General features: G+C 40.0%; 1 protein-coding gene across 3 annotated transcripts in view; it reads right to left on the bottom strand.

The window, feature by feature from the left end:
* LOC124399420 (zinc finger protein GLIS1) overlaps positions 1-25,516 on the bottom strand; it is a 102,304-nt gene that overhangs the window by 38,363 nt on the left and 38,425 nt on the right. For all 3 annotated transcript variants that reach the window (XM_046870290.1, XM_046870289.1, XM_046870291.1), the window contains 2 exons: positions 13,870-14,020; positions 11,089-12,016 (listed from right to left, as the gene is read on the bottom strand). In XM_046870290.1, the coding sequence (XP_046726246.1) occupies positions 11,089-12,016; positions 13,870-14,020 (1,079 nt within the window). The remainder of the gene's footprint in view (positions 1-11,088; positions 12,017-13,869; positions 14,021-25,516) is intronic.

Genomic DNA, 25,516 nt, shown 5'->3' with positions numbered 1-25,516 from the left:
CCTGTGAACAAGCTGTTCCTATATATATATATATATATATATATATATATATATATATATATATATATATATATATATATATAGTATCAGTAGAGACACTGACAGTATGTGTTACTGTTGTTGCTATAAAATGTCAACTGTTGACCTTTTGAGTACCTGTGAACAAGCTGTTCCTATATATATATATATATATATATATATATATATATATATATATATATATATATATATATATATATATAGTATCAGTAGAGACACTGACAGTATATGTGTTACTGTTGTTGCTATAGAAACCTTCTGACCAATCAGAATGCATAAACGTGTGAGTATAATGCAGTATGTGGGTATATGTGATATACTGTATGGAACTGAAGCATGAGCATTACAAGGTGTAAATTGTGCTGAAGTTTCCACGGAAATCATATTTTTACGTGTGTATGTCAGAAACAGACATGCTGGCTATGGCATGAAACAATGAAAGAATGAAACAGTAAAATATGAATGAATAAAAATTTAATGGTAAAAGAATGCAAGTGTAAAAATAATAAAAAAAAGTGAAAGAATAAATGAAAGGGAGAAAAAGAATGAGTGAAAATTTGAAACAATGAAAGACTGAAAATTTAAAATGAAAGAGCAAAATGTGTCAAAAGTGAAAAAACAAACGGTAAACAAGTGAAAAATAGTGAAACAGCGAAGAGAGGAAAAATCCAGCTGTAAAAAGGTGGGAGAGAATTTTGGAAATTGTGAAAATGTGAAAATATAAAAGAATGAAAGAATTAGGAAAACCTAAAAGTATGAAAGAATGACTAAAAGCCTGAAAATGTGAAAAAAAAAAAAAATACTGAGTGAAAATCTGAATGAAAGAAAGAGTGAAAGAATGATTAAAAATGTGAAAGAATGAATGTCTAAAAACATAAGTGAAAAAAAAACTGTATAAGAGTAAACAAGTGAAATAAATGAAAGAGTGATAAATAGTGAAACAGTGAAAGTATTAAAAAATGCAGTGGTGGAAAAAGAAATTGTGAAAAAGTGAAAGAGTAACAGAGTGAAAAACTTACATTTCGGTTTAAATGAGACCCATGGCCGAGCAAGTGGGAATTCTCTCTCTCTCTCTCTCTCTCTCTCTCTCTCTCTCTCTCTCTCTCTCAGTAAACTGATACTGCTCACTTGTTTTCGATGTTAAAGTGATAAAGGCTGTGATTTGGGGAAATTATCCGTCTCCAAATGCCAAATTCCACAGATAATCAGATTAGCATTAGCACAAAATATGGATAATTTGTTGAAGCCTTTGTTGCGAGTGTAAAGTGGATTAATGAGAGGAAAAAATAGAGGGTGAGAGGAAAAAAAAGAAGAGGATCAGCAGAAATAGTAGAAAATGAGAGAAAAGAGGATGAGCAGAAATAGAAAAGAGAAGAAGATAAGAGGAAAGAAAAGAGGCTGATCAGAAAAAGTAGATGAGAGAAAAGAAAAGGAAAGAGAAGAGGGTGAGGAAAGAGAAAGAGGGTGAGGAAAGAGAAAGAGGGTGAGAGGAAGGACTAGAGGTTGAAAAGAAAAAGTAGAGGATGAGAGAAAAGTAGAAGTTGAGAGGAAAGAGTAGAAAATGTGGATAGAGGATAAGATGAATGAATAGTTGAAGAAAGAATAAATAGAGGAGGAAAAATAGAGGATGAAAAGTACAAATAGAGGATGCAAGAAATGAAATAAATAAATAGGAGGACCTGAAGAATGAACAAATAGTGAATTAAACATATAGTTAGAGAATGAGAGAAATGAATGAGTAAATAGAGGATAAGTGGAATGAACAGAGGATGAGCTGAACAGAAAGGGGATGAGAGGAGAGAGAGAATGAACACCATTAGCTCTGTGATTGACATCACATGTGGGGAAATGTGTCTAAAAGCTGGAACTGTGAGAAAAGTTATTACTGCAAAAAAAATAATAAAACCCTCTGAACCTTTTCTGTGAACACTCGTTTTTTCCTCTACCTATTATTCAATAAAAACAAAAGGAAGAGACGAGATTTAGGGGAGAAAACACTGGAGGAAATATAACTAAGTAATTAGTGGTAACAAACACTGGTGCTAACACACACACATGTGCCCACACACACACACACACACACACACGTGCCCACACACACACACACACACACACACACACACACACACACACACACACACACACACACACAGTTTTGCAGTTTCAGCGCAAACTGATCTTTATGATTAGAAAGAGTATGAAGAACAAAAAAGTGAAAGAATATAAGAGTGAAAGAGGCCAAATGTGTAAGAGTGAACAAAAACACTGAAAGAAATTTGAGCAAAAATGTGAGAAGAAAAGAATAAGAAGAAAAATGTAAAAGCAAATGAGTAAATGTGAAAAGTTAAATGAGGGAGGAGAAAAGTTAAAGGATAAGAGAGTGGAAGCGTGAAAGAGAGAGAGAGAGAGAGAGAGTGAGAGAGAGAGAGAGAGAGAGAGAGAGAGAAAGCGAGAGCGAGAGAGAGAGAGAGAGAGAGAGAGAGAGAGAGAGAAAGCGAGAGAGAGAGAGAGAGAGAGAGAGAGAGAGAGAGTGAAGGAGATAGAAAGTGAAAGTGTGGGGAGTGGCAGAGTGAGGGAGCGAGAGAGTGGGAAGTGGGGAATAAGAGAGTAAAGGAATAAGAGATTTAACCAGTAAAAAAGGGAGTAAAAGAGTGAGGGAGTAATAAAGTGAGTGAGGGAGAAAGAAAGAAAGTGAGTCAGAGAGACAAAGAAAGACAGCCTAAGTGAGAGAAAGTGATCAAGAAAGAGGGAATGAGAAAGAGAGAGAGAGAGAGAGAGAGAGAGAGAATAAAAGAGCGAGCAAGAGAGAGAGTAAAAGAGAGAGCGAGAGGCAAAGAGAAGAAGAGAGAGAAAGAGAGGGAGACTGTAGTGATGTAGGCGAAAAAATGTTTTAGTGAACGTAACTATAAAGGAATAAAGTAAAGATTACAACATGTGGCTCTGTCAATAAAACAGATTGCGGAGGTGAAAAAAGTGAAAGAGGAGTAGAGCCCCATGGTGGGGGGGCTGGGGCTGGGGGGGTGCTTTTATTTCTTATTTAGAAATAAACTCAGTGTAATTGGCAAGTAAACATTAACCACCAAACGCTAACTGCTAAACTCGAACCGCTCGGTGAAACGCAGACAGGCCGTTGTGGTACAAAGCCATTAAGGCCTACGTCACCATAACAACATGGACTGGCCCAGACGGCTCGGCTTTCACAGGGGAAAGTCGCCTCATCCTCCGCCGTTCGTTTAATTAGTTAATGGTGCAGGACGTTTCATATGGTGCTGGATGTGCTGATCGCTCACAGAAAAGCTCCTGTTCAGCTCTGAAAGTGAGAGTGAGCTGAAAAAGAAAGAAAAGAGCGTATGTATGATGTTGAATTCGGCAGATTTCCTCATCCACCTCTCAAAAAAAAAATAACAGGGAGGGAGGGGGGAAGGAAGGAAGGAAGGAAAGAAAGAAAGAAAGAAAGAAAGAAAGAAAGAAAGAAAGAAAGAAAGAAAGAGACCGAAAATATAAAAATAAGGAGCAAATGAGTGAAATAAGTTTTGATTAATGAATTTTGAAAGATATAAGAAAAACAATTAATGGTAAAAAATGAACAGTAAAAAACAATTGACGAAAGTAAAAAAAATTAAAAAGCAAAAAAGGAAAGAGGAAAAATACAAAGTGAATGTGAAAGAGAGAAAAGTGAATGAGTGCAAATATGATTAAAAAGGTGAAAGTGAAAATGAAAGGGTAAAATGAAAGAGAAAATAATTTAAAATGAATAAGTTAAAATGAGCAAAAATAAAAGTGTAAAGGAATGAAAAAAATTTGAAAAACAAATACAAATAAAAAAGTGAAAAGGAGTGAAAATAAAAGAATGAAAATAACAGTGTAAAAATGAGAGTGAAAATGAACAAATGAGAGTGAAACTAAGTAAAAATCAAAGAATAAAAATAAAAGATTGTAAATAAGTAAAAAAAATGAAAGGGTAAAAATGTAAAATCAGTGAAAAAATAAGTGAATTTTTTTTATATTGGAAAAAAAGTAAGCAGTCGAAAGAGTGAAAGAATAAAAGATTAAAATAAGAACGAGTGCATGGCTCTGTCTATCCCTGGAGCTCGGCTGATGGATTAAGGTTTGTGAAGGTGGAACTGCGAGCGACACGTCCTGGAGTCTTCTCATCTTTTTCCCAGAAGCGTTCTTTTTTTTCCTCTGTCGGTTTGACTCATGCTGAGTCACTCTGCCTCGGCTCGCTGGAAACGCTTCGATTCCCTCATGTGGGAATATCAGGAGCGATGATGAGGCAGGAAAAGAAAATGAAATAAAACAGATTTATAAAGAATTACGAACGCACTGTGAACACAGCCAGGAATTACAACATGCCGGTGCGATGTAATAACCACGCCGCACTGCGTCCATCCCGGGCACATGTTTACACAACTTTATAGCTCTCTCTCTCTCTCTCTCTCTCTCTCTCTCTCTCTCTCTCAGCACTTGATTCACTTTTTTAAAATAAAGTCTTCATCATTAGCGTTCGGCCGGATGACTGTTTCCCCAAACAGATGGGATTTCTATTCCCATAAAAACGACCGCTCGTTAGTGGGTGTCACATGACGCCACCTTGTTAATGATGTCATAACCAGGTGGCTTTAAAAAAACACACACAGAGAACCAACAACAACAAAAAATAAACGCAGGAGACTCGGTTTCCCCAAAACTTTTAGAAAGGAAAAAGAAAAAACACTCAATGTCCAACTAAATAATACAAAAAATAGATTTACCGCTTTGATCCTTTACACACATTTATACAATCATTTCATAATGATTTGTTTTTATCTTTTTTTTTTTACTTTGTGTGATCAAGCCTTTTTACGAGAATTAATTGACGCAGAAAAAAAAAAAACTAAATGTAAACACAAATATCTTTCTATTAATAATAATAATAATAATAAATTGTTATTTTTTTATATTTTATTTCTGAAACATAACAAAACATAATGACAGATGGATGTCAACCTTTATATAAAATCTTTCTAAAAACACTGCATTATAAATCAGTTTAGAACATTAGTGGTGGGACACATGACATTTCCAGCCATTTGTGGTTCTTCCACAAACTGATACCACAAAGTTGGAAGCACACAATTGTATAGAGCGTCTTTGGATGCAGAACTATTACATTTTCCCTTTATTTGAACTAGGAGACCCAAACCTGTTCTATCATTGAATGCCCCAGTGCACAAATCCAGCTTCATGTTGAGCTCTGACTTCAACCCTATTAAACATCTTTGTGAGACTTGATTGAAATGCTGACTGCATCCCAGGCCTCCTCACCTCACCTACATCAGTACTTGAATTTACCAACATCCTTGTTGCTGAATGAGCACAAATTTCCACAAGCACACTCCAAAATCAAGTGGAAAACCTTTCCAGCAGAGTGGAGCTTTATCTAACAGCAAATAGGGATTTAATGTTGAATGGGATGTTCAAAAAGCACATACCAACCTAATGGTCGAGTGTCTACAAATGCTGTCTATATAGTGTGTTATCATTTTTTTTTTTAACTGTTGAAGATTTTTAGACACAGCGATAGAAATCTACCTCAAACCAACCAACAATTTCTACCTCAAACGTTCTAATCCTAATATTAATGTAAGTATAAAATATGTTTGAAATGAGTGAATATGATCTACAATTCATGAAAGTACATGTGACTCAAAATTAAATCTTTTGAAGAATTAGCATGCACATACATTTGACATTATTTTTTATCTCATTTAAATTGTATCTAATTTCATTTTTATTTTTTTTATTTTTTAAACAGAAATTACACAATTGAACAAATTGAAAGAGAATTTTAACTTGTACACAGAGAATTTAGATTTTTGCAAATGGAAAAAGCAGGCAAAAATTCGGACATTGTGATCGGCAGATCAAGAATTCAGTTCCCAGCACCATTAAGCTGCTCCTGAGTCCTTGAGCAAAGCCCTTAACATTCAACTGCTCATTTGTATAAATGTAAATTGCTCTGGATAAGTGTTTCTACCAAATGCTGTAAATGTATGACAAAATATTTTTGGAAACATAAAAAAAAAAAACCTTCAGATTGTATATAGGCCACATTTTTGTTGTTGGTAAAAATAGAAAATTTGTTCTGCTTCGGAAAAAAAAACAATTGTATGTAAAAGTCCCATGAGCTGTCGATGGCGAGAGCATGTTGTGTATTAGATAAGGAACAAAAGCATGACGGGAGCATGACCGGGGGTTGACCCGTCTATGAATTTATTTAATAGAATTAAAGTAATAAAGTGGAGAGGAAGTCAAGCACAGAAACGCTTATTAACTGCTCATCAAACCCGAACACTCAGACTGGCCTGAGCCGCTCCCATAAATATTTACACAAATCTCGTCGATGATCCGAGACGGAGAATCCGGAGCGGTCAAAAAGTCCGACGGAGCCGCGGGGGAGAGGAGCAGGATATATTTTTAATATTAATTCAGACGGGGACAAAAAACGCAATAAACTAAAATAACACAACAACGAGGCCTGAAACACAACAGGATATTACTGAGAGATTATGTGGTTTCCTGTTAACCGAACAGCCCACAGCCAACATTAATTACACACACACACACACACACAATGTTACAGACTGCAGACAATGACACAACGGCTGAGGTCAAAGGTCATCATGTGTTCCAGGTAATGAGGCTTTCCTGCCAAGATTCTTGAAATAAAATTGAGAAAGAAAGGGACAGAGGGACAGAGAAAGACAGAGAGAGATCTAGTGTGTGCCTATATGATGTGGGTGTGGTTATGGGTGGGGCAGAGTTTTATGTAGAAGTAACACAAACCATATAACACAAGGACAAAGCTTTCGATTCCCATTTAGATGTTTAAAGCCCATATAACAAGCCAAGAACTTTTAAAGTATATACTGTATACATTTACACACACTCACAAACACACACATATTTTGCAAAAACTCCAATGCTTTTTCTATCAACCTTTCTACGATTCAGTTCCCACATTGTGTGCCTGTGTGTGTGTACATGAGAGATGTTCCAGTCCAGTCCTTTTTGCTACAATATGCTGGTTTGTTCCTTCTGTCACATCTGTTTAGCGTCTCGTAGTGTAGAAATCTGAATGTGGCAGTCCTGTCAGTCAGCTCTGAGCGATATCACGACTGTGTTTACATGTACAGTCACACAAACACACACACACACACACACACACACACACACACACACACACACACACACACACACACACAGAAACCCTGGAAGCATTTCCAGCTCTTCGCATAACTATGAATGAAAAATACAATAAAGGACATTCCGAAATACGCTCCAAATCATGGACACAGAAATGGAAGTATTATTAATGATTATTTTCTTTAACAGCAGGACCCCAAATGTTTTATTTTATATATTTATTGTTATATATATTGTTAAATCCTAACGCTTGCCCATTTTTTTCTGCTTCTAACACACCAACTTTGAGTGCAAAATCTTTATTTGCTCCCTAACATATCCCACCTACTAACAGGTGCCATGATAAGTGTTATTCACTTCACCGGCTATAATGTTATAATTTTAGAATGTTATGCCTGAACTTTGTATGCTTCACAAGGGTTGGAGTAAAAAGATCTTTTGTGTCCTGCTATAGAGCTCTCACCTCAACTGGTCAAGAGGCCATATAGACAAGCATCCCAAGTCTCCTTTCCTCGCCTACATCAGTACCTGACTTCACTATGACACTTGTGCCTGAATCTCACACAAATCTCCACAAGCACATTCCAAAATCTAGTGGAACATCTTCCCAAAAGAGTGAAGGACTGGATGTGTAATTGGATGACCTCGGAGACAGCTTCCTTCAACGTTATATAAACACCTTCTCACAGAAAAATTCAAATCTCACCACAAAAAGCATTTTAAATCCACTGATTTGCAGAGTCAAGTCAAGTCAGGTTTATTTCTATAGCGCTTTTCACAACAGACATTGTCTTAAAGCAGCTTCACAGAAATCAACAGTTAAGGTGAATGGTGTGTATTTATCCCTGATGAGCAAGCCGTGGCGACTGTGGCAAGGAAAAACTCCCTTAGATGTTATGAGGAAAAAACCTTGAGAGGAACCAGACTCCAAAGGGGAACCCATCCTCATTTGGGTGACATCAAGAGTTGGATCATAACTCTTTAAATAATACAGAACACTGGAGAGTGAGAACTAACATGAGCACTGGAGTGTGTGATTATAAGTAATGTTCTTTCTAGAGTCTTATACAGTCTTTATGGTTATAAAACTAGGAGCTACTTAGCAACTCATAAAATAGCTCAACATTTGTGATCATCACAGATCCAACACCAGCTTCCCCATGCCAGAGCCTTTAAACACTCCAGGAGGTCCAATGCCAAAAGTTAGAGTTGCGCATGTTTCTGTAATAAAGCTGTAGCTATCGAAAAGTAGCATTTATAGTATAGTTTAGTAGTGTATGGTTTATTGTACATTTTCTGTCTATAGTCTTGTTCAAGGTTTTACCTCAGAATGTTACAGAGGGAGCTGACACTTCAGACTCCTTCCATAAACGTTAAACAAACCATTATACCTGTTTTACAAAGCTGTTGCTATAGAACCACAATAATATGAATACCGTAATATTATTAGAGCTGCTGTTATGGAAATTTCATCAACACCTTCTGACCAATTGGAGAAAAGTGTTGGCTAACGCTTGCTAACTGACTAGCCAGCAATACATCCGATATGTATAATTATGGGGAGTAACATGTACAAATGTGAAGATACACGTGCTCTGAAGCATGTGAACGTATTGTTTTTGGACGGCGTAGCTCATATTAAGCAGAACGTATCTGACAAGGAATCGAATGTTGTGCGATGTTGAGCAAGAAGAGGAAATTTCTCCGCTCGTCCATTCTGAGAGACTACTGCAGTTTCCCCTTCGTACTGTTTGTCTTGGACACCAGGACGCTTTCGGTCGATACGTGTGGGACGTTTAAAATTCGGATTTGAATACAGCCGAGCTGCAAGCATTGTTTGGTTATGTTAAACAGATGTGCTGGGGTTTTCTTTTTTTGAGATCTCCATCTTTCCCATGGCAGCAAAAAAAAAAAAGAGTGAGAGAGAGACTGAGAAAATAAACACCTCTTTATCCTACGCAAACCTTGTACTAATTGTGTGTTTGGACAGAGATTTTTTTACATGTACAGAAAGGGAAGAAGACTGTTTGACGCTGATTAATATGACGTATGAAAGGTGAGACATTCACCTGGATCACTTAAATCTCATTTCAAGTTAAAGCAAGTTAAACCCAGCTAGATGTCTTAAGAAGCCATTATACGCTTCGCTGATTGCAGGTTTTATTTTCCGGAAAGAGAGCATAAATACTTTTGGAAGCCGAACTGAAACGGTTCACTTCACATGATTTTGAAATGCTAGCATTGTGCTGTTTTTTAAGAAAAGAATCAACACCATGGTTTTGTAAGGAAGCAGAGTAATAAATAGCACACAGAAGTTGATTATTTTCTTTGATAGCATGACCCTGGGTGTTTAATTCCTTTTACACCCCAACATCTATATAATATAGACAAAAAGTATTGGAACAGCAGACCTTTCCAGTCATATGTGGGTTCTCTCCAAACTGTTACCACAAAGATGGAGCCACACAATTGTAGAGAATGTTTCTGGATGCGTTAACATAGAATTTTCCCTTTGCTTGAACTAGGAGACCCAAACCTGTTCCAGCATACCAATACCTCTGTGCATAAAGCCAGCTCCATGAAGATATTCTTTACATGGGTTGGAGTGGAAGGTCTCCTGTTATAGAGCACCTATAGGACACCATTGTTATGAATGAAAGCACACTCCAAAATCTAGTGAAACACTTTCCCAGAAGAGTGGAGGGCTTAATGTGGGATGGGATGACTCAGCAGACTGTTTTCTTCAGTGTTAAATAAACACCTTTGCACAGAAAAATTCAGATATTGTCACAAAATTTTAAGAAAATCGCTGAAAGAAATCGCTGAAAGAAATCCCTGTAGAATCCTGCTTTCCGATTGGCAAGAAGGTGTTGATGAATGTTCTGGAACAAAAGCTCTAATAGTAGCACAGGATTAAATAAACGTTAATGTGATTGTTCAAATACATTGTGGTTTCCATAACAGTACAACTTGTAATTTGTATGGAGAAATCTGTTTATATATTTAGCATTGATGAAAGTAGTCTCCATTGTCAGCACTTTGTAACAGTCAGAGCTGAAGCTGTTTTGACATGATATACGATTGACATACGCCAATGCTGCAACGAGTACTTTGAGGTGTTTTGACTGGCATACTCCAAAAGCAGAAGAACATCACTGCAAGACGATGAGAGATCAGGAAGACCACTGACGAGCTTTGCCCCCGAAAAAGACCATTCGTTAAATTGTGCATGATGATCGTTGGACAACAACCCACATTATTTCACTTCCCCACCCACCCTACTTGCCTCAGACTTTGCCCTCTCCTCAAAGATGATGATTTAGCTCAAAGGTTGCCGTTATTAAACCACTGTGGAGATTTAGCGTGAATCGCAGAAGGTGCCTGACACGCTTAGAAACATTTTGATACCAACTTGTAATTGGTGTAAGAGGAATAAAACACTAATCCTGTTACAGAAAAATGATAACCTCCAAGTGGGAATATGTAAGTCCTTTTCTTCACACCACACTGTGTTTTATTCCTTGAATATCACGTTTGCCTATGACACAGAGGAAGACTCCGAGAATAAAAATAACCACTCTGGTGGTTTGTGGAACATTTTTGTGCAAGTTTGTGTGCAGGTTGTGTGTCTGGTGTATGATTGGGGTGTATATGTGTTTGGTGTAACACAGTGTATTTGTTGTCTGCCTGTGCTGATTGTATTGTATTGTAAGTCTGAATTGTTCAAAAAAGCGTGTGTGCAGGTGTGTGTTGGGGTGATAATTGTGTATCTGAGGGGTGTTTATTGTGTGCTGTGTGTTTGGCGTACGATTGGGTATTTGAACTGTGTCTGTTCGCATGTGTTTGGTGTAATACACTCACCATGCACTTGTTGGGTTTCTCTCCGGAGTGTACTCTCATGTGGATGAGCAGTTTGTAGCGGGCGTTGAAGGGTTTGTAGCGGCGGATGCAACCGGCCCAGAAGCAGGTGAAGTCCTCGCCCTTCCTCTGGTCAATGTGGACTTTCTCGATGTGCCTTACCAGCTCCTCCTGCTGCTCGTACGCCGCGCTGCAGTCGATCCACCGGCACGTTTGCTTGTCCACAAACACCACGCCGCCGTCTTCCCCTCGTCCTTGCACTGCACTTACCGGCTCCTGCCGGTTCTGGAGGTGGAGCTGGGCACTGTTCCCAGAGCCATATTGGTGCAGGGGGTAGGGAGGGGGCATTGGGGTATGAAGTGGGCACGAGATCTGCTGTTGCTGTTGCTGCTGCTGGTGGTGGTGATGATGGTGTTGGTACTGGTGCTGAAACAGATCGTCCTCAGAGTGTGAAAAGTCATCCAGAGGCTCCTGTTTTAGAAATGTCCGCTGTGGTTGCAGGAGCAGGTTCACGTTGTCGGGTGCTGGTGTGTGCATGGGTGCGGGCTCCTCGCAAAGCGACGATGACACAGACGACGTGGACGAGGACGAAGAAGACGACAGGAGGCAGGCAGGAGGAGACGGGTTTGGGTGCTCAACAACGCCGTTGGCGCATGATGAAATCCGGGCGGTGGCGTTGATCCAGCCGGACAGACAGTGTCTCTTCAAAGAACCAGAGTTCAGCGCGAGCGCCGAATGACGAGACATGCCAGGAGAAAGGGAGGAGTTGTGTTCATTATTAAAAGCATACGCCACGGACGGCGCTGATAGGGCTGAGGACACTGCAGTGTCCGCCTCTGGAGAGAACTCGGACGAATCCGATGAAGGCTTAAAAGTGAGCGATTCCTCTTGCTTGACGATGTAGCCTAGATCCTGCTGAAAGGATGAAGACCTGCAACACACACACAAACACACACTCATAGGAATATGAGCAGCGAGAGCTAACAGGACAATCGGATTGAGGCCTAGATGATGACGGATCAAAAATGCTCAAAGCTCGTCTGTTTAACCTCTGTCTACACGCCCCATGCTAACAGCTAACATTCGATCATGAGAGTTTTTAATGTCCTGCCTGATAGCTGCACTTCTGAGGGCAGATTTATTTCAGGAATTAGAGGGAATTTATAATTGTGGGTCGGCGGAGTGTCTCTGAGGATCTTCATGAATAAATGATACGGGAAATTTGGCCCTAGTCATGGTTATAAAAGGGTATTTAAGACAAGACAGGACAGCACACTGTCTGTGTGTCTGTGTGTGTTTGACATGCTTTTGATAACGGTTCATGTTAGTCAGAGGATCAGGGGTAGTATAAACTGTGACAATGGCAGCCATTCTAGCGGGAATCTTTGGCCAGCTGAATGGATCGAGCTCATGTTTCCTGGTGCATCGCTCTGATCTTCCACATAATCATTCCTGTCATTTGGCTCATTATGGATTTTGTGCAAAGCTCCTGAGTGACGTGAGAAGCCCCCTCCTCTCTGGCTGGCGTTTGTTTCTCAAGCCTCTCCTTTTTTCCAACTTTGAGTTGAACTACAGACAAATTGATTAAAACGATTCTTCATCATTCTAATCAATTTAACTGATTTAACATCATTCTGACTAAGATTTGTACTAAACCAGGGGTAAAAAAATAACACCCACCAACCCACCAAATGTGAATAAAAATCTAAGTTGAGAGTAACGCTGTCAAATCACCAGTTTTTTGGACTCATGATACATAATGCACACGCACTTTGCTAAGGAAGTCTGTGTACGCCAAACCTGCACTTATTTAGAACAAATACTCAACTTGTGAGTCATCATGATACAATAAATACAGCCTGATTGTGCTGCATCTACAAATTTCTGAAAGTACCAATCAGTATGAAAAATTAGCAAAAAGCAATAGTAAAGAGTCAAAATAATTAATAAGGTGGCCATAGTTGCCTGGTATAACTACTAACAGTGTAAAAAGCAAAGTCCTCCCAAGCAACAAAAAATGATCAGAAGGTCGGGGTTCAAGCCCCAGAATCATCAAGTTGCCACTCTTGGGGCCCTTGAGAAAGGCCCTTAACCCTCTGTGCTCCAGGAGTGCTGTATCATGTCTAACACTGAGATCTGATCCCAGCTTCTAAATTCACTGGGATATGCAAAGAAAGAATTTCACTGTGCTGTAAAAGTACATGTGACAAGTAATAAGCACCTTTTCTATTACAAGTTTTAATGTTAAGTGGCAGACTGGGCTTGAGTGGCTCATGAGTGACATTGTTAATCAGGTATCTTTCATTCATTTGGCTAGTAGAAGTGAGGAATGACCAGTAACTTCAACATTTTGAAGCCAAATTGGCTGGTGAGTGAAACATTTTTTTCAAACCATACTAATATTATTAATAACATACAAAAATAAGATAAATTCAGATTTAAATTCAGAAAAGATTCAAAGTATAAGGACTAAGAACTAAACTTAATGTAAAAAAAAAATTATTCCACACATTTCCCTAAATAATTTCTAAATAAATGTATTATTAATATAACATATAAATAATACCATGAATCATGTATTTATATAATGATAGAAATCACAATAATATAACCTAGACATGAGTATGACATCACATTTTTTTTTAACTCAATCCTTGTTGTAATCGATCTTTTTCAGACACAGATGTAACAGATTACCATATTAACTCTTGAGAATTTCTTGCTGAAAATCTTGCTGAATTTAAGCACTCCTGTTTGTAAAATTTGATTTGAAGATGATTTTACCTGGAGTCTGCATCACAGTGTGCTCTCTGGTTGTACTGAGATGCAGAAAGAGCCGGAGGGTTTAGTCCACAGCGCAGTAAAGCGCAGTCCTCTGCTGATAACTCGCTCCCTCCATCCTTCTCGGGGCACAACAAGACACGACTGATGTTTGCTGCAGGACATCAGAAATACAAAATGAAAAATGTACAGCCTCCAAATCCAGGCTTCCAAATCTGATTCAGCCAAAACACAAAATAAACATACAGGCAGATTTTCTAATATATCACATCGCATAGATCACCAAATTGCCTGGGTTTAAATCCTTTTACATGTTTTAGTGTTCACTTGTTTGGTAGACAGACAGACAGACAGTCGGACAGACAGACAGATTGTGATTGAGACAGCTTGATTATTTAATTAATTAATCATTTGTTAGTTAATTGATTGGTTGATTTGTTGATTAGTTCATTGATGGATTCATTGAATTATTTGTTTGTTGGATGATTTGCTGATTAACTTAAATATTGATTCGTTGATTGATTTGTTATTTGAATACTAATTGACTGACTATCTGACTGATTGATTGACTGATTGATTGATTGATTGATTGATTGATTGATTGATTGATTGATTGATTGATTGATTTTTCATCAGCAGAAAAATAAAATATTGCTGGGAAAATCAAACTGAGACAAAATCCAAAGTCAAATGTGCTGTGCGAGTGCTTAGTCAGAAAATGAAGTGAGAACAGAGAGATGCCAGAATGCTTTCCAATGCACACACACACACACACACACACACACACACACACACACACACACACACAATAAAAAATAGCTTTCCAAGAATTACAATTTATTTGAATATATTTTAAATATTCCTTTGGGATGTCGAAATTCTTGGCTCGTATGTTATTGTACAAAAACATAGTTCCAATAAAAAGATTTTGTTTTTGTTAAAATAATAAAAAAAAATGAAGAAAAAAAAAAAAACGAAAAAAAAAGAACAGCAGGACATTTTCTTCAAATGCTAATGCACAGTAATAAACCTAAAAAAACATAATAAATCTCTTAAGTAGGAATGATGGCATGAGTACAAGTTTAGAAACTCTTTTGGTTGTAAAGTCTTAGGACCCCCTCAGGACTCCTCAGAAATCATGAGTCAGGTGAAGAATGAATGTTAGAATTTCACACCTTGCTAAATTCAACCAGGACCTTCTGTAAGCAGCTGAGGATCTGATATCTACACAGCAGAGGAAGGATTTCCACATCCTGAGATTCCACTAAGAAATGAGAGTTTAGGGGAAATGTGGAAATCTGAAAGAGGTAGATATTAGAACTGCCTGTAGGAAGGTTTATCAGACGCAGGAGTAGCGTTGTGCAAGCAAGATCTGCATGGAAATGTCATCAGTAGGAAACATTGAATGCAACTTCATCATAAATGTCAATGATGAAATAAGTCAAAGGGATTCTGAAAAACAACTGTGTGTAGACTGATAAAGTAAATGAAGCAAATATGATCTAATTTCTTTCTTTTTATTGTACTCCTTTTTTCTTTCTTTTTCCTTGCTTTCTTTCTTTGCTTTGACAACAAGACAATGATACAAAACAATTAACAATGTGACAGGTGAAATCTCTATTATGCAAAGAAAAAGGCATATGTGAATATGATCCAGAAAGCCTGCCATCTTGTCTGGGCCAAAACTCATTAAAAATGTACTGAGGCAAGTTGGAAAACTGTTTGTTTTCCAATTAGCCTTTGTTTTCAGACAAATACAATTTTAATTGATTTATTTTAAACATGCACAACACATTCTCTGAAATTAAGTGAAGAGGGCCTATCTGGATGGTTATCAAGCGATCAGTTCAAAAAGCTGCATCTCTGATCATATGGGAGTGAATTAGTTCCTGTGGAAGGGCAATTAGCACACTCCATCAATGCTGAATCGTATATACAAGTATATACAAGCAAGACAATGGTAACTATTATAAAAGCGTCATAGTAGAAGAGTCCGGGTGCTGAACTGGCCTGCCTGCAGTCTAGACCTTTCACCATTTGAAAACATTTGGTGCATCATGAAACAAAAAATACAACAAAGAACAGCCAGAACTGCTGAGCAGCTACAATACTGTATTAGACACACATGGGACCGCATTCCTCTCCCAAAACTTCAGCAACTGATCTCCTCAGTTCCCAGATGTATACAGACAGATGATGTGATGCTGCACAGTAGTAAACATAACCCTGTTATAGCCATCAAATTAAAAATGACATTTTTTCCTTAAAATGGTATCTATTCTCAGTTTAAATATTTTATATGCTTTCTATGTTCTATTGGGAATAAAATATAGGTTTATATGATTTGCTTATTATTGCATTCGGTTTATATTTATGAGCATTAATAACTTTTAAAGTCTGGTTTATCCCATGGTTCCCTACTCATACCATCGCAGTTCTTCTGCATCGCTGGATAAAGCTACCTGTTATCCACTGCAAATGTAAACCAAAAGTCCCACACTTATAGCATTAATCCATCCATTCATGTCATGGAAATGAAGTGCCCCTTTATTATTGCTTAAACCAACACTTCCAAAATGTTAAATAGCCACGTCTGGATGATGGAATAGCCTGAAAGAACCTCGGTTCCTTGCCTCGTTTCTCAACAAGATTAATAGAACCTCTCACTAAATAAGGTCTCTCACACACACACACACACACACACACACACACACACACACACACACACACACAGACAGAGACACCAGTTCTCCAGAGCTGTCAATTCTCATTGCTTAAAAAAAAATAATAATTTAGGAACAAAAAGCTACACTTGAGTGCAATAAATTGTACACCCAGACACTTATGAAAATTAAAACCTTTAAAAACCTATAAACCTATAAAAACGTAATTGTCTTGTGATCTCGGCATTATAAAAGTTGTTTTCTTATTATCATGAATTAATTTTCTCATAATCTCGACATAACATAAATTGTTTTCTCATTATCCCAACATCATTTTCTTTCCATAACAAAAGTTGTTTTTTCGTTATCACAACTTAATTTTCTCATGATCTCAACATCACAAATGTTTTCTCATTATCACACCATAGTTTTCTTGTGATCTTGACATAACAAAATTTATTTTCTCATTATCACGACTTTATTTTTTCTCATGATCGCAGCATAATTTTCTCGCCATAACAAAAGTTGTTTTCTCGTGGTCAAAACATAATTTGCTCACTATAACAAAAGTTATTTTCTTTTGTTATAGTGAGAAAATTATTATTATTACATGATCAGTAAATAATTTTCCTGTGTATTCAGCATAACAGCGTGTTCTAGAGACAGCATCATTAATGATGGCATTTGCTTTTACTTTGATCAGGGACTCACTGAATTATCTCTGTGTCTTTCAGCAATTGACAACTTACAAATAAGTGTCTGACAATTTAAAAGGAGGCTTTATATTCGAGATTAAAAGAAAATGAAGCCGAGATTAACAAAAAATGACTTTTAATGTTGAGAAAATAAAGTCGTAATCACTGGAAAACGACTTACGTGAAAAGCACAAGAAAATTAAGTCACGATCATGAGAAAAAAAAATGTATATAATGCATATTATTAGGTCTCTTAAGACTTCCGTACAATGCAAAATACTAAGTTCAATAAAAAACATTGTTGGGTTTCTGAAATAAAATACACAAAAAAAAGAAATGCTTTTGCAAGTTTTGCTTTTCAGTATTGCGTGTTGGCTTTGTGCAACTGATGAAAGAGAATAATCGTATTGGATTTCACGCTAATGATCTGGCACGGAATCTTTTTTATATACAATGAGCCATGTTTATCGATTGAGAAGCAGAATGGAAAATCAACCCTGACAATGCAAAACAAACAATAGCGGAAAAAAAAATGAAAATCTATTTACTGCATCATCAGTACACAGTGCCAGCAGCTGTGAGTGTAGTTTTTGGACTGAATGCTCTTTGTTGAAGGATTTTATTTTCGCAACATGCTTGTGGTGTTTATATGGAACGATGTATGAAGCGGAGATTGTTAGCAATTGTAAATAAGTGTAGAAAAGCGGAACAGGCCACGCCCACACGGAGTACACTGCAAGCCAAACTGCACATAAGTTTACAATCACAATTTTAGAAATGATGTGTGTGTTTGTTGCTCAGTGTAGTGTATTGATTACATCCACATGGATAAAAATGATGTACTAGTCAGATTGTACAAAGGTTCCTGCATGCAAGGAAAAAGGAACGAGTGGAGAGCTGCAAACTCCGGCGTTTATTTACTCACCGCATCACCGGGCCAGGTGGGGACAATCGAACATATACGCTAGCAGAAATAGGCTCCGGTGCTGGAATTCTTAGTCTGTGTGTGTGTGTGTGTGTGTGTGTGTGTGTGTGTGTGTGTGTGTGTGTGTGAGCAGATGAAGCACAGATGTGGAGAAATTCACACAGCGTTGTGAAAACAAGGACTGGCATTTGACGAATGCGCTTAAGCAATTGAGCAAAACTGTAATGTCACACATGCTGGGAGAAATTCCTCTAGTGCTAATTGTGTGTGTGTGTGTGTGTGTGTGTGTGTGTGTGTGTGTGTGTGTGTGAGAGTGTGAGAGAGAGAGAGAGAGAGAGAGAGAGAGAGAGAGAGAGAGAGCAGTGTACTAATGTCCAATCCCCCTGCTGAATTGAAAAACACCTTTAGAGATAATTGCTAGTCTTCCTAATGGCTTAATGACATTCAATAAGCATTTTCCTATCAGGATCTCATGGAGTTGAAACATTCCTTTGATCCATTTGATAATTTTTTTCTTCCTCATCCATTCATACATCCATACATCTATACACCCATGGTATTTCTTTCTTTCTTTCTTTCTTTCTTTCTTTCTTTCTTTCTTTCTTTCTTTCTTTCTTTCTTTCAGATATTTCTTTCATGTCTTACATATCACACCTGACTTCCTCATATAATACCACAATTCCTCTCTCTGCACCCTGTCATACGCTTTCTCTAAATTCCCAAACACACAATGCAACTCCTTCTGACCTTCTCTATACTTCTCCATCAACATTCTCAAGGCAAATAATGCATCTATGGTGCTCTTCTTTGGCATGAAACCATACTGTTGCTCACAGATGGTCACCTCTTCTCTCAGCCTGGCTTCCACTACTCTTTCCTATATCTTAATGGTGTGACTTTATTCCCCTGTAGTTACTGCAGGTCTGCACATCTCCCTTGTTCTTAAAACAGTACCAGCACACTCCTTCTCCATTTCTCAGGCATCCTCTCACCTTCCAAAATGTCTCTAGGTTACGTTTGTAACCCTAGTTCCCAGAGAGAACAAGACACTGCTTTGCAACACTTTGGGAACGCCTCGCATTGTCACCGCTATGAACCACGTGTGAAATCCGGCCAATAGGCAAGGCAGGCGGGTTAATAAAAGCCGCGATAGCGGACATGTAAACCTTCAGGGTTAAAGAAGCCACCCCTGTGGGAAACTGTTCCTGCAAGACCTCCAGAACTAAACCAACCGGGCAGTTAAATGGGTCCAACTGGTGGTGCTCACACCACGTAGTGAACAGATGTCACCTAACGGCATGCGACCTCCTCGTGGAGGGAGCTCTGGAATAGTGGATGGTCTCCACTACCAACTACAAACTGTGCCACCTCAGGGGCCACAGCCTCCATAACTCTGGGCGGGGGTGAACCAGGATACCCCCTGCCGGAGAGAGGAGATCCCTCCTGGGAGGAATTATCCAAGAAGGGCCCTCAAGGAGGGCCAATGAGGTGCTACCAGGAGGAGAAGGGCTCCCTGCCAGTGAACTCTCCAGCACTCGGGTGCAGCACAGTCAGGGGGAGAGCGTACAGGCATGGCCGAGGCACCATGGCATCCAGCCCCAATGGGGAGAAAGAACCAGAGGGGACAGTGCGAGGTCTCCTAAATCCCAAACAGATCCACCTAGGCTCTGTAAAATTTCTGCAATGTCCGCTCCACCACCTCGGGGTGGGGCCTCCATTCCCCAGGCCTCGGCCTTTGCCTTGAAAGGGCATCTGCTCTCGAATTCAACCGGCCCAGAATATAAACTGCTCTCAGTGAAAGGAGTTTCCCTTGGGACCACAGGAGGATCCACCGCGCCAGCCTGTATATGGGGTGAGATCGGAGACCCCCTTGGTGGTTGATATACGAGACCACCGATGTGTTGTCTGTATGAACCAACACATGGCGATCTCTCAGGTCTAGGAGGAAGTGTTTCAGACCCAGAAAAACAGCCATCATCTCCAGGCAGTTTATGTGCCATGAGAGGATCGGCTCGCTCCCCCGACCTTGGGAGGCCACTCATGACCACTCCCCACCCCGTGAGGGACATGTCCGTCGTTAGCATTATGCTACGCAGCTCGAAGTTCCCGAATTGGGAACCTTGTTAAACAATTTTGTTAAAAACTCCACTGCCATCTCTCCTAAACGTCTTCATGTTTCTACAGGTATGTCATCTCCTTCTTCTTAAAATTTACTTAAAGGCCGCCACACTTGGCTCTGGCCCCGAAACTCCCAGGAGCAGCGCAACGTTCAGGTGTTGCCTCGGCCATGTCTGCACCATAACGCCCAGTCCGAAAGGAGCTGGGTTCCTTGAGTTGCAACTAGTTCCACCTGTGCTCTGTTAAACGTCCATGTCTGCTTCACCACATATGGGTGGAGCCTTCACTTCCCAGTCCTTGGCCTTTGCCTCAAAAGGGCATCTGCTCCCTGGTTCAACTGCCCTGTGATGTATACTGCCCACAGTGAGAGCAGCTTCCCTTGGGCCCACAGGAGAATCTGTCGTGCCAGCTTGTAAAGGAGGTGAGAGCTTTTTAAAGCTGCTCTAATGGCCTCCGCGGGAAGGCGATAAACGCCCCAAAACTGCTATGTTTCTGAGCAGAGGCTGAGAGAGGCACTCGCAGGAGACTGCTGTGCCCTGAAATACCAGAGGTGGCAGGGTTAACAAGCTGATCTCCCGAAGCCACTGAGGAGAGGTGGGTGTCGTGTGTTGAGGCATGACTCACCGCCGTATATGCCTTTCCCTCCAAAACCAAGGAGGGACGATGTGGAAAGATGCAGGGAGAGATAGCCGGCCAGCGTATCTTCGACTTGGGGAATCAACCCATAGCCGCACTCTTTTAGTCCCACTGCATTTTTATTCCCAGAAAGAGACATTGGGACTGAAGAGGCAGGACGAATAAGGGCTGCCCCAGGACCTGGACACCTCAGTGTGCAGATCTGGAAAGAAGGGCAGGCATGGAGACAGTGACCTTTTTTTTAGGAACCTCTCATCTAATTTATTGAGAGGACACTGCTAAAGCAATGTTAAACTTGGAATTAGCAAAAGTTACTACCTTCAAGAGCTACTTGAACTGGACTGGCTGCAGAGGCATGTCCACGGGTTTGTCCAATATGGTGCCCCCTCTTCCCCCTTTCTCAGAGGAAGAGAGGTGGAGCACTGCACCCTCTCCACAGGGGGAAGAAACCACCAAAGAGCAGGTTTCTGAGCCCAGGGAAAAGGCGTTAAATGTATCAGGTGAGGAAGGAGAAAAGTCCAAGCCCATTACTATTTTCTCTGCCAGGTGTGGTGCCAGAACCTCGGGGAACTCTAGCAAGAGTGCCTCTTCTCGAAGAGCACTCTACGGGAGTGGAGTGTACGGCGGGGCATACGTCTGCAGTGTGAGCAGTCTTTTTTCCCCTAGAGACAACTTAGCATGGTCTGCTCCTAAACAAGCTACAAACAGACTGAGTGATGTATGATAAGTGGGAGCAAGGAGGAAAAGACTGCTTGCCTTTGTTTTGCTTTTCCATTTTTCTTTTTTCACCGACTTGTCAATACTAACCTGTGGCAAACAAACAGACACACACATAGTGCTTCCTGAACAAAAAGAAGCTAGCACCATCTCCACTGCATGTGCTTTTATTGTCAGGATCTTCTGGGTTCAGGGCGCGCACCTTCGCATTTTGACGCCACCCTGTATTTAAGGACACCTGAGACATTTACTTCTTGCCAGATTATTTCACCAGCTTCCTAAATCCCTGAGTGTACTAATGCCACCATGCCAGTTATGGTTTCTGCTTTCCTACCCTCTCTCTGTTCCTGCCCTGGCTACCCTGATCTCTGGTTATGATTTTAGACTTGTTTTTGGTTTGTGTTTTTGCTCTGCCTTTATTGTTCTGTTTGCTAGCTTTGGATTTTGGCTTTTTGATTTTGTTTCCTCCTGCATTGCTCTGTCTGCTGGCTCTTGACTTTGGACTGTTTTTTTTTTTTTGACTCGTTTTGCTTTTTTTTCTGTGTTTTTCCACCACCTGTTTCATTACATTAAAAACGTTTTCATCATACCCCTGTCGCGTCCTGCATTTGGGTCCTTCCACCCCTTCCTGTCACAGATCCCTGATATTTATAACTTCCTGGCTGTTACGTCACCCGGATGATGACGTTGCACTTTTCCGTTGGGCTGATTACACATGTGGTTCGTAGAGTGGTCACGCAGAGGCGTTCCCAAAGCATTGTTAACGCAGCCTGAGTTCCTGAATAGGAATCACACCGCTGTGATGTGTGTGTGTGTGTGTGTGTGTGTGTGTGTGTGTTGGTCTGTGTGTGTCTGTGTGTGTGTCTGTGTAACTAATTACAGTGAGGTGAACAGAGAGACCTGGAACGGATGCTCCAATATCACATGTTCACAACATCACAGCCAGGAGTGCGATTCACTCACTAATCTGTTTAACTCAACATCCGTCATCATGGAGCAAAAATTCAAACTGCCTCACCATCACAGTGCCTTGAAGCGTACACATCTCTGTCAAAGTTCAAACTCTGCTGTCAGCTCTAATATCACCAATCTGTGTGTAAATCAAACCCCTACAAATATTTATCACAATAAGTGCTCAATTCGCCAAGAACCATGCGTAAACACTAGTGCTGGTGTGGAACCGTGAGTGCCAGATCTCCACACAGCCAAAACCAACAGGAACGTTTCACCCAGATCTGTTTCACTGACTTTCTAAAGTTTCCCAATAACAAATCTGCAACCTCACAACACAAGCTATTGTTTAAATCCTGGCTCAAGTAGCAGCTTGTGGGAAATAAAATGGTGTATTTGCTTCAGCACTGAGTCATAGGTAGCGTTCATCTTCACTTAGTCAGAGGTAGCATTCTTCCTCACTTAGAGTAAGAGGTAGCGTTCATCTTTACTTAGTCAGATGTAGTATTCATCCTCACTTGGAGTAAGAGGTAGCGTTCATCTTCACTTAGTCAGAGGTAGTATTCATCCTTACTTAGAGTAAGAGGTAGTGTTCATCCTCACGTGAGTCAGAGGTAGCGTTCATCCTCACTTAGAGTCAGAGGTAGCGTTCATCCTTACTTTGAGTCAGAGGTAGAGTTCATCATCACTTAGAGTAAAAGGTAGCATTCATCCTCATTTAGGGTCAGAGGTAGTGTTCATTCTCACTTAGAGTCAGAGGAAGTGTTCGTCTTTACTTAGAGTCAGAGGAAGTGTCTGTCCTCACTTAGAGACAGAGGTAGTGTTCATTCTCACTTAGAGTCAGAGAAAGTGTTCATCCTTATTGTAAACCAGAGTAAATATTTAGCCTCACTCAATCAGACAGCATTTGTTCTTGCTCAAAGTCAAAGGAAATTTGTGTCCTCCCTCAAATGTCAGAGAAAGTGTGTGTCTTCACTATAAATCAGAGAAAGTGTTTTTCCTCACTCAGTATCAGGACGTGTTCATCTTTGTTTAGAGTCAGGAAGTGTATATCTCTTTTACAGAGTCAGGAAGTGCTCACCTTTTGTTCAGAGTCAGTGAAAGTGTGTATCCTCACTTTAAATCAGAGAAAGTGTTTGCTCTCTCTCAGTCAGAAAGTGTTCGTCCTATCAGGTTGTCAGGAAGTGTGTCTCACATATAGAGTCAGGAAGTGTTTGTCTCACTCAGAATCAGGAAGGGTATGTCTCTCTCAGAGTCAGGAAGTGTTTGTCTCACTCAGAGTCAGGAAGTGTTTGCTTCTCTCAGAATCAGAGGAAGTGTTTGTCTTTTTTCAGTCAGGAAGTGTATGTCACCTCTTAGAGTCAGAACGTGTTTTCCTTTGCTCAGAGTCAGGACATACAGTATATGTCTCACTCAGAGTTAAATGAAATTGTTCAGTGGAGATGGTGCTTCGCTCTATTGAGCTAACTAACTAAAAAAACTAAGGTTATGAGGTGTAATGTCACTCTCCACTTGACCTGTAGCTCCACCCCCTGACTTCCTCTCATACAGCATCACTAAGTAAATCCCTTCTGTATTAGTTATCAATCCTGAATGATGGCAAGTGAGAGATGAGTGAGGCAGAGGCTGGAATACCTCCCCAATGAGGTTACGGGATTTCCCTCTACTTTTTGATCTGTGTGTGTGTGTGTGTGTGTGTGTGTGTGTGTGTGTGTGTGTGTGTGTGTGTGTGTGTGTGTGTGTGTGTGTGTGTGTGTGTGAGTCATGATGAATTATGTTTGTGCTCTTTGATTTCATCATTCAATAAAAATAATCATTAGACTCTCTCTCTCTCTCTCTCTCTCTCTCTCTCTCTCTCTCAATCTCTCTCCCTCTCTCACACACACAGACACACACATTATCATCATCATCCTCATTAAACACAACCAGAAATGGCTTGCATACATAGACCCAGCTCTGCACTGACACACACACACACACACACACACACACACACACTTTCTTTCTCTCTCATTTTCCTTTAAACATCTAGGAATAATCTAGTGTGTGTGTGTGTGTGTGTGTGTGTGTGTGTGTGTGTGTGTGTGTGTGTGTGTGTGTGTGTGAGTGTGAGTGAGTGTTCAGCATGGCGTCTCCGAGCGCGAGTCTGTGTGAGATTTTGACTCGCCGGCACAGTCTGCGGGTGGTGTGCGGAGCGAGTGGAGAGGAGTGTGTGTTAGCGGTTGGAAATGTGGTGGGGCATGAAAACATTGTCTCTGCCTCCTGGATGAATAGTGCAATTGTGGGGGTTTTTAACAGTTTTGAGAAAGTGACTAAACTGATCCAAAAAGAAATTGTTATTAATAATGAATGTATACTGTTTTCTCCCCTCAGTTCTCCTGCAAAAAAGATCATGCTGTCTAATTGGGCATGAAGACTGGTCTGATTTTCCTAGACCAGCATGAATACTTGTGGAAGGTGCTAAAAAGCTTTGGGTTCAACCCTGGTTTCATAGCCATGATCAAGGTGTTGTACAGTGGAATTGAGGGTGTACTGAAGGTTAACAGTGGTTTATGTGTCCCTTTTAGAGTGTACAGTGGTATAAGACAAGACTGTTCACTGTCAGGAATCCTGTGCACTCTAGCTATTGAACCACTTTTAATCAATCTAAGAAATCGTCTTTCTGGTTTTAATATTCCACACAGCAATGCTTCACTTTACCTGACATCGTATGCAGATAACTTGGCTGTTATGGTGGGGTTCCAGTCTGATGTAAATATTTTAATGTTTTAGAAGACTTTGAGATTTTATAACCAGCAAAAGTTAAGTGGGAAAAAAAGTGAAGCAGTTTTAGTTGGGGAGGTGGGGAGCCGACACTCCCAGTAGGTTTGGTGTGGAAAAGAGGTGGTTTTAAATACTTGGGTGGCTACCTGGGAAGTAACGAGTTTTTAAGTAAAAACTGGGAA

The sequence above is a fragment of the Silurus meridionalis genome, chromosome 17 (assembly GCF_014805685.1).
Source record: "Silurus meridionalis isolate SWU-2019-XX chromosome 17, ASM1480568v1, whole genome shotgun sequence".
In the NCBI taxonomy this organism is placed as follows: domain Eukaryota; kingdom Metazoa; phylum Chordata; class Actinopteri; order Siluriformes; family Siluridae; genus Silurus; species Silurus meridionalis.
This window is presented reverse-complemented; position numbering and strand designations above follow the sequence as displayed.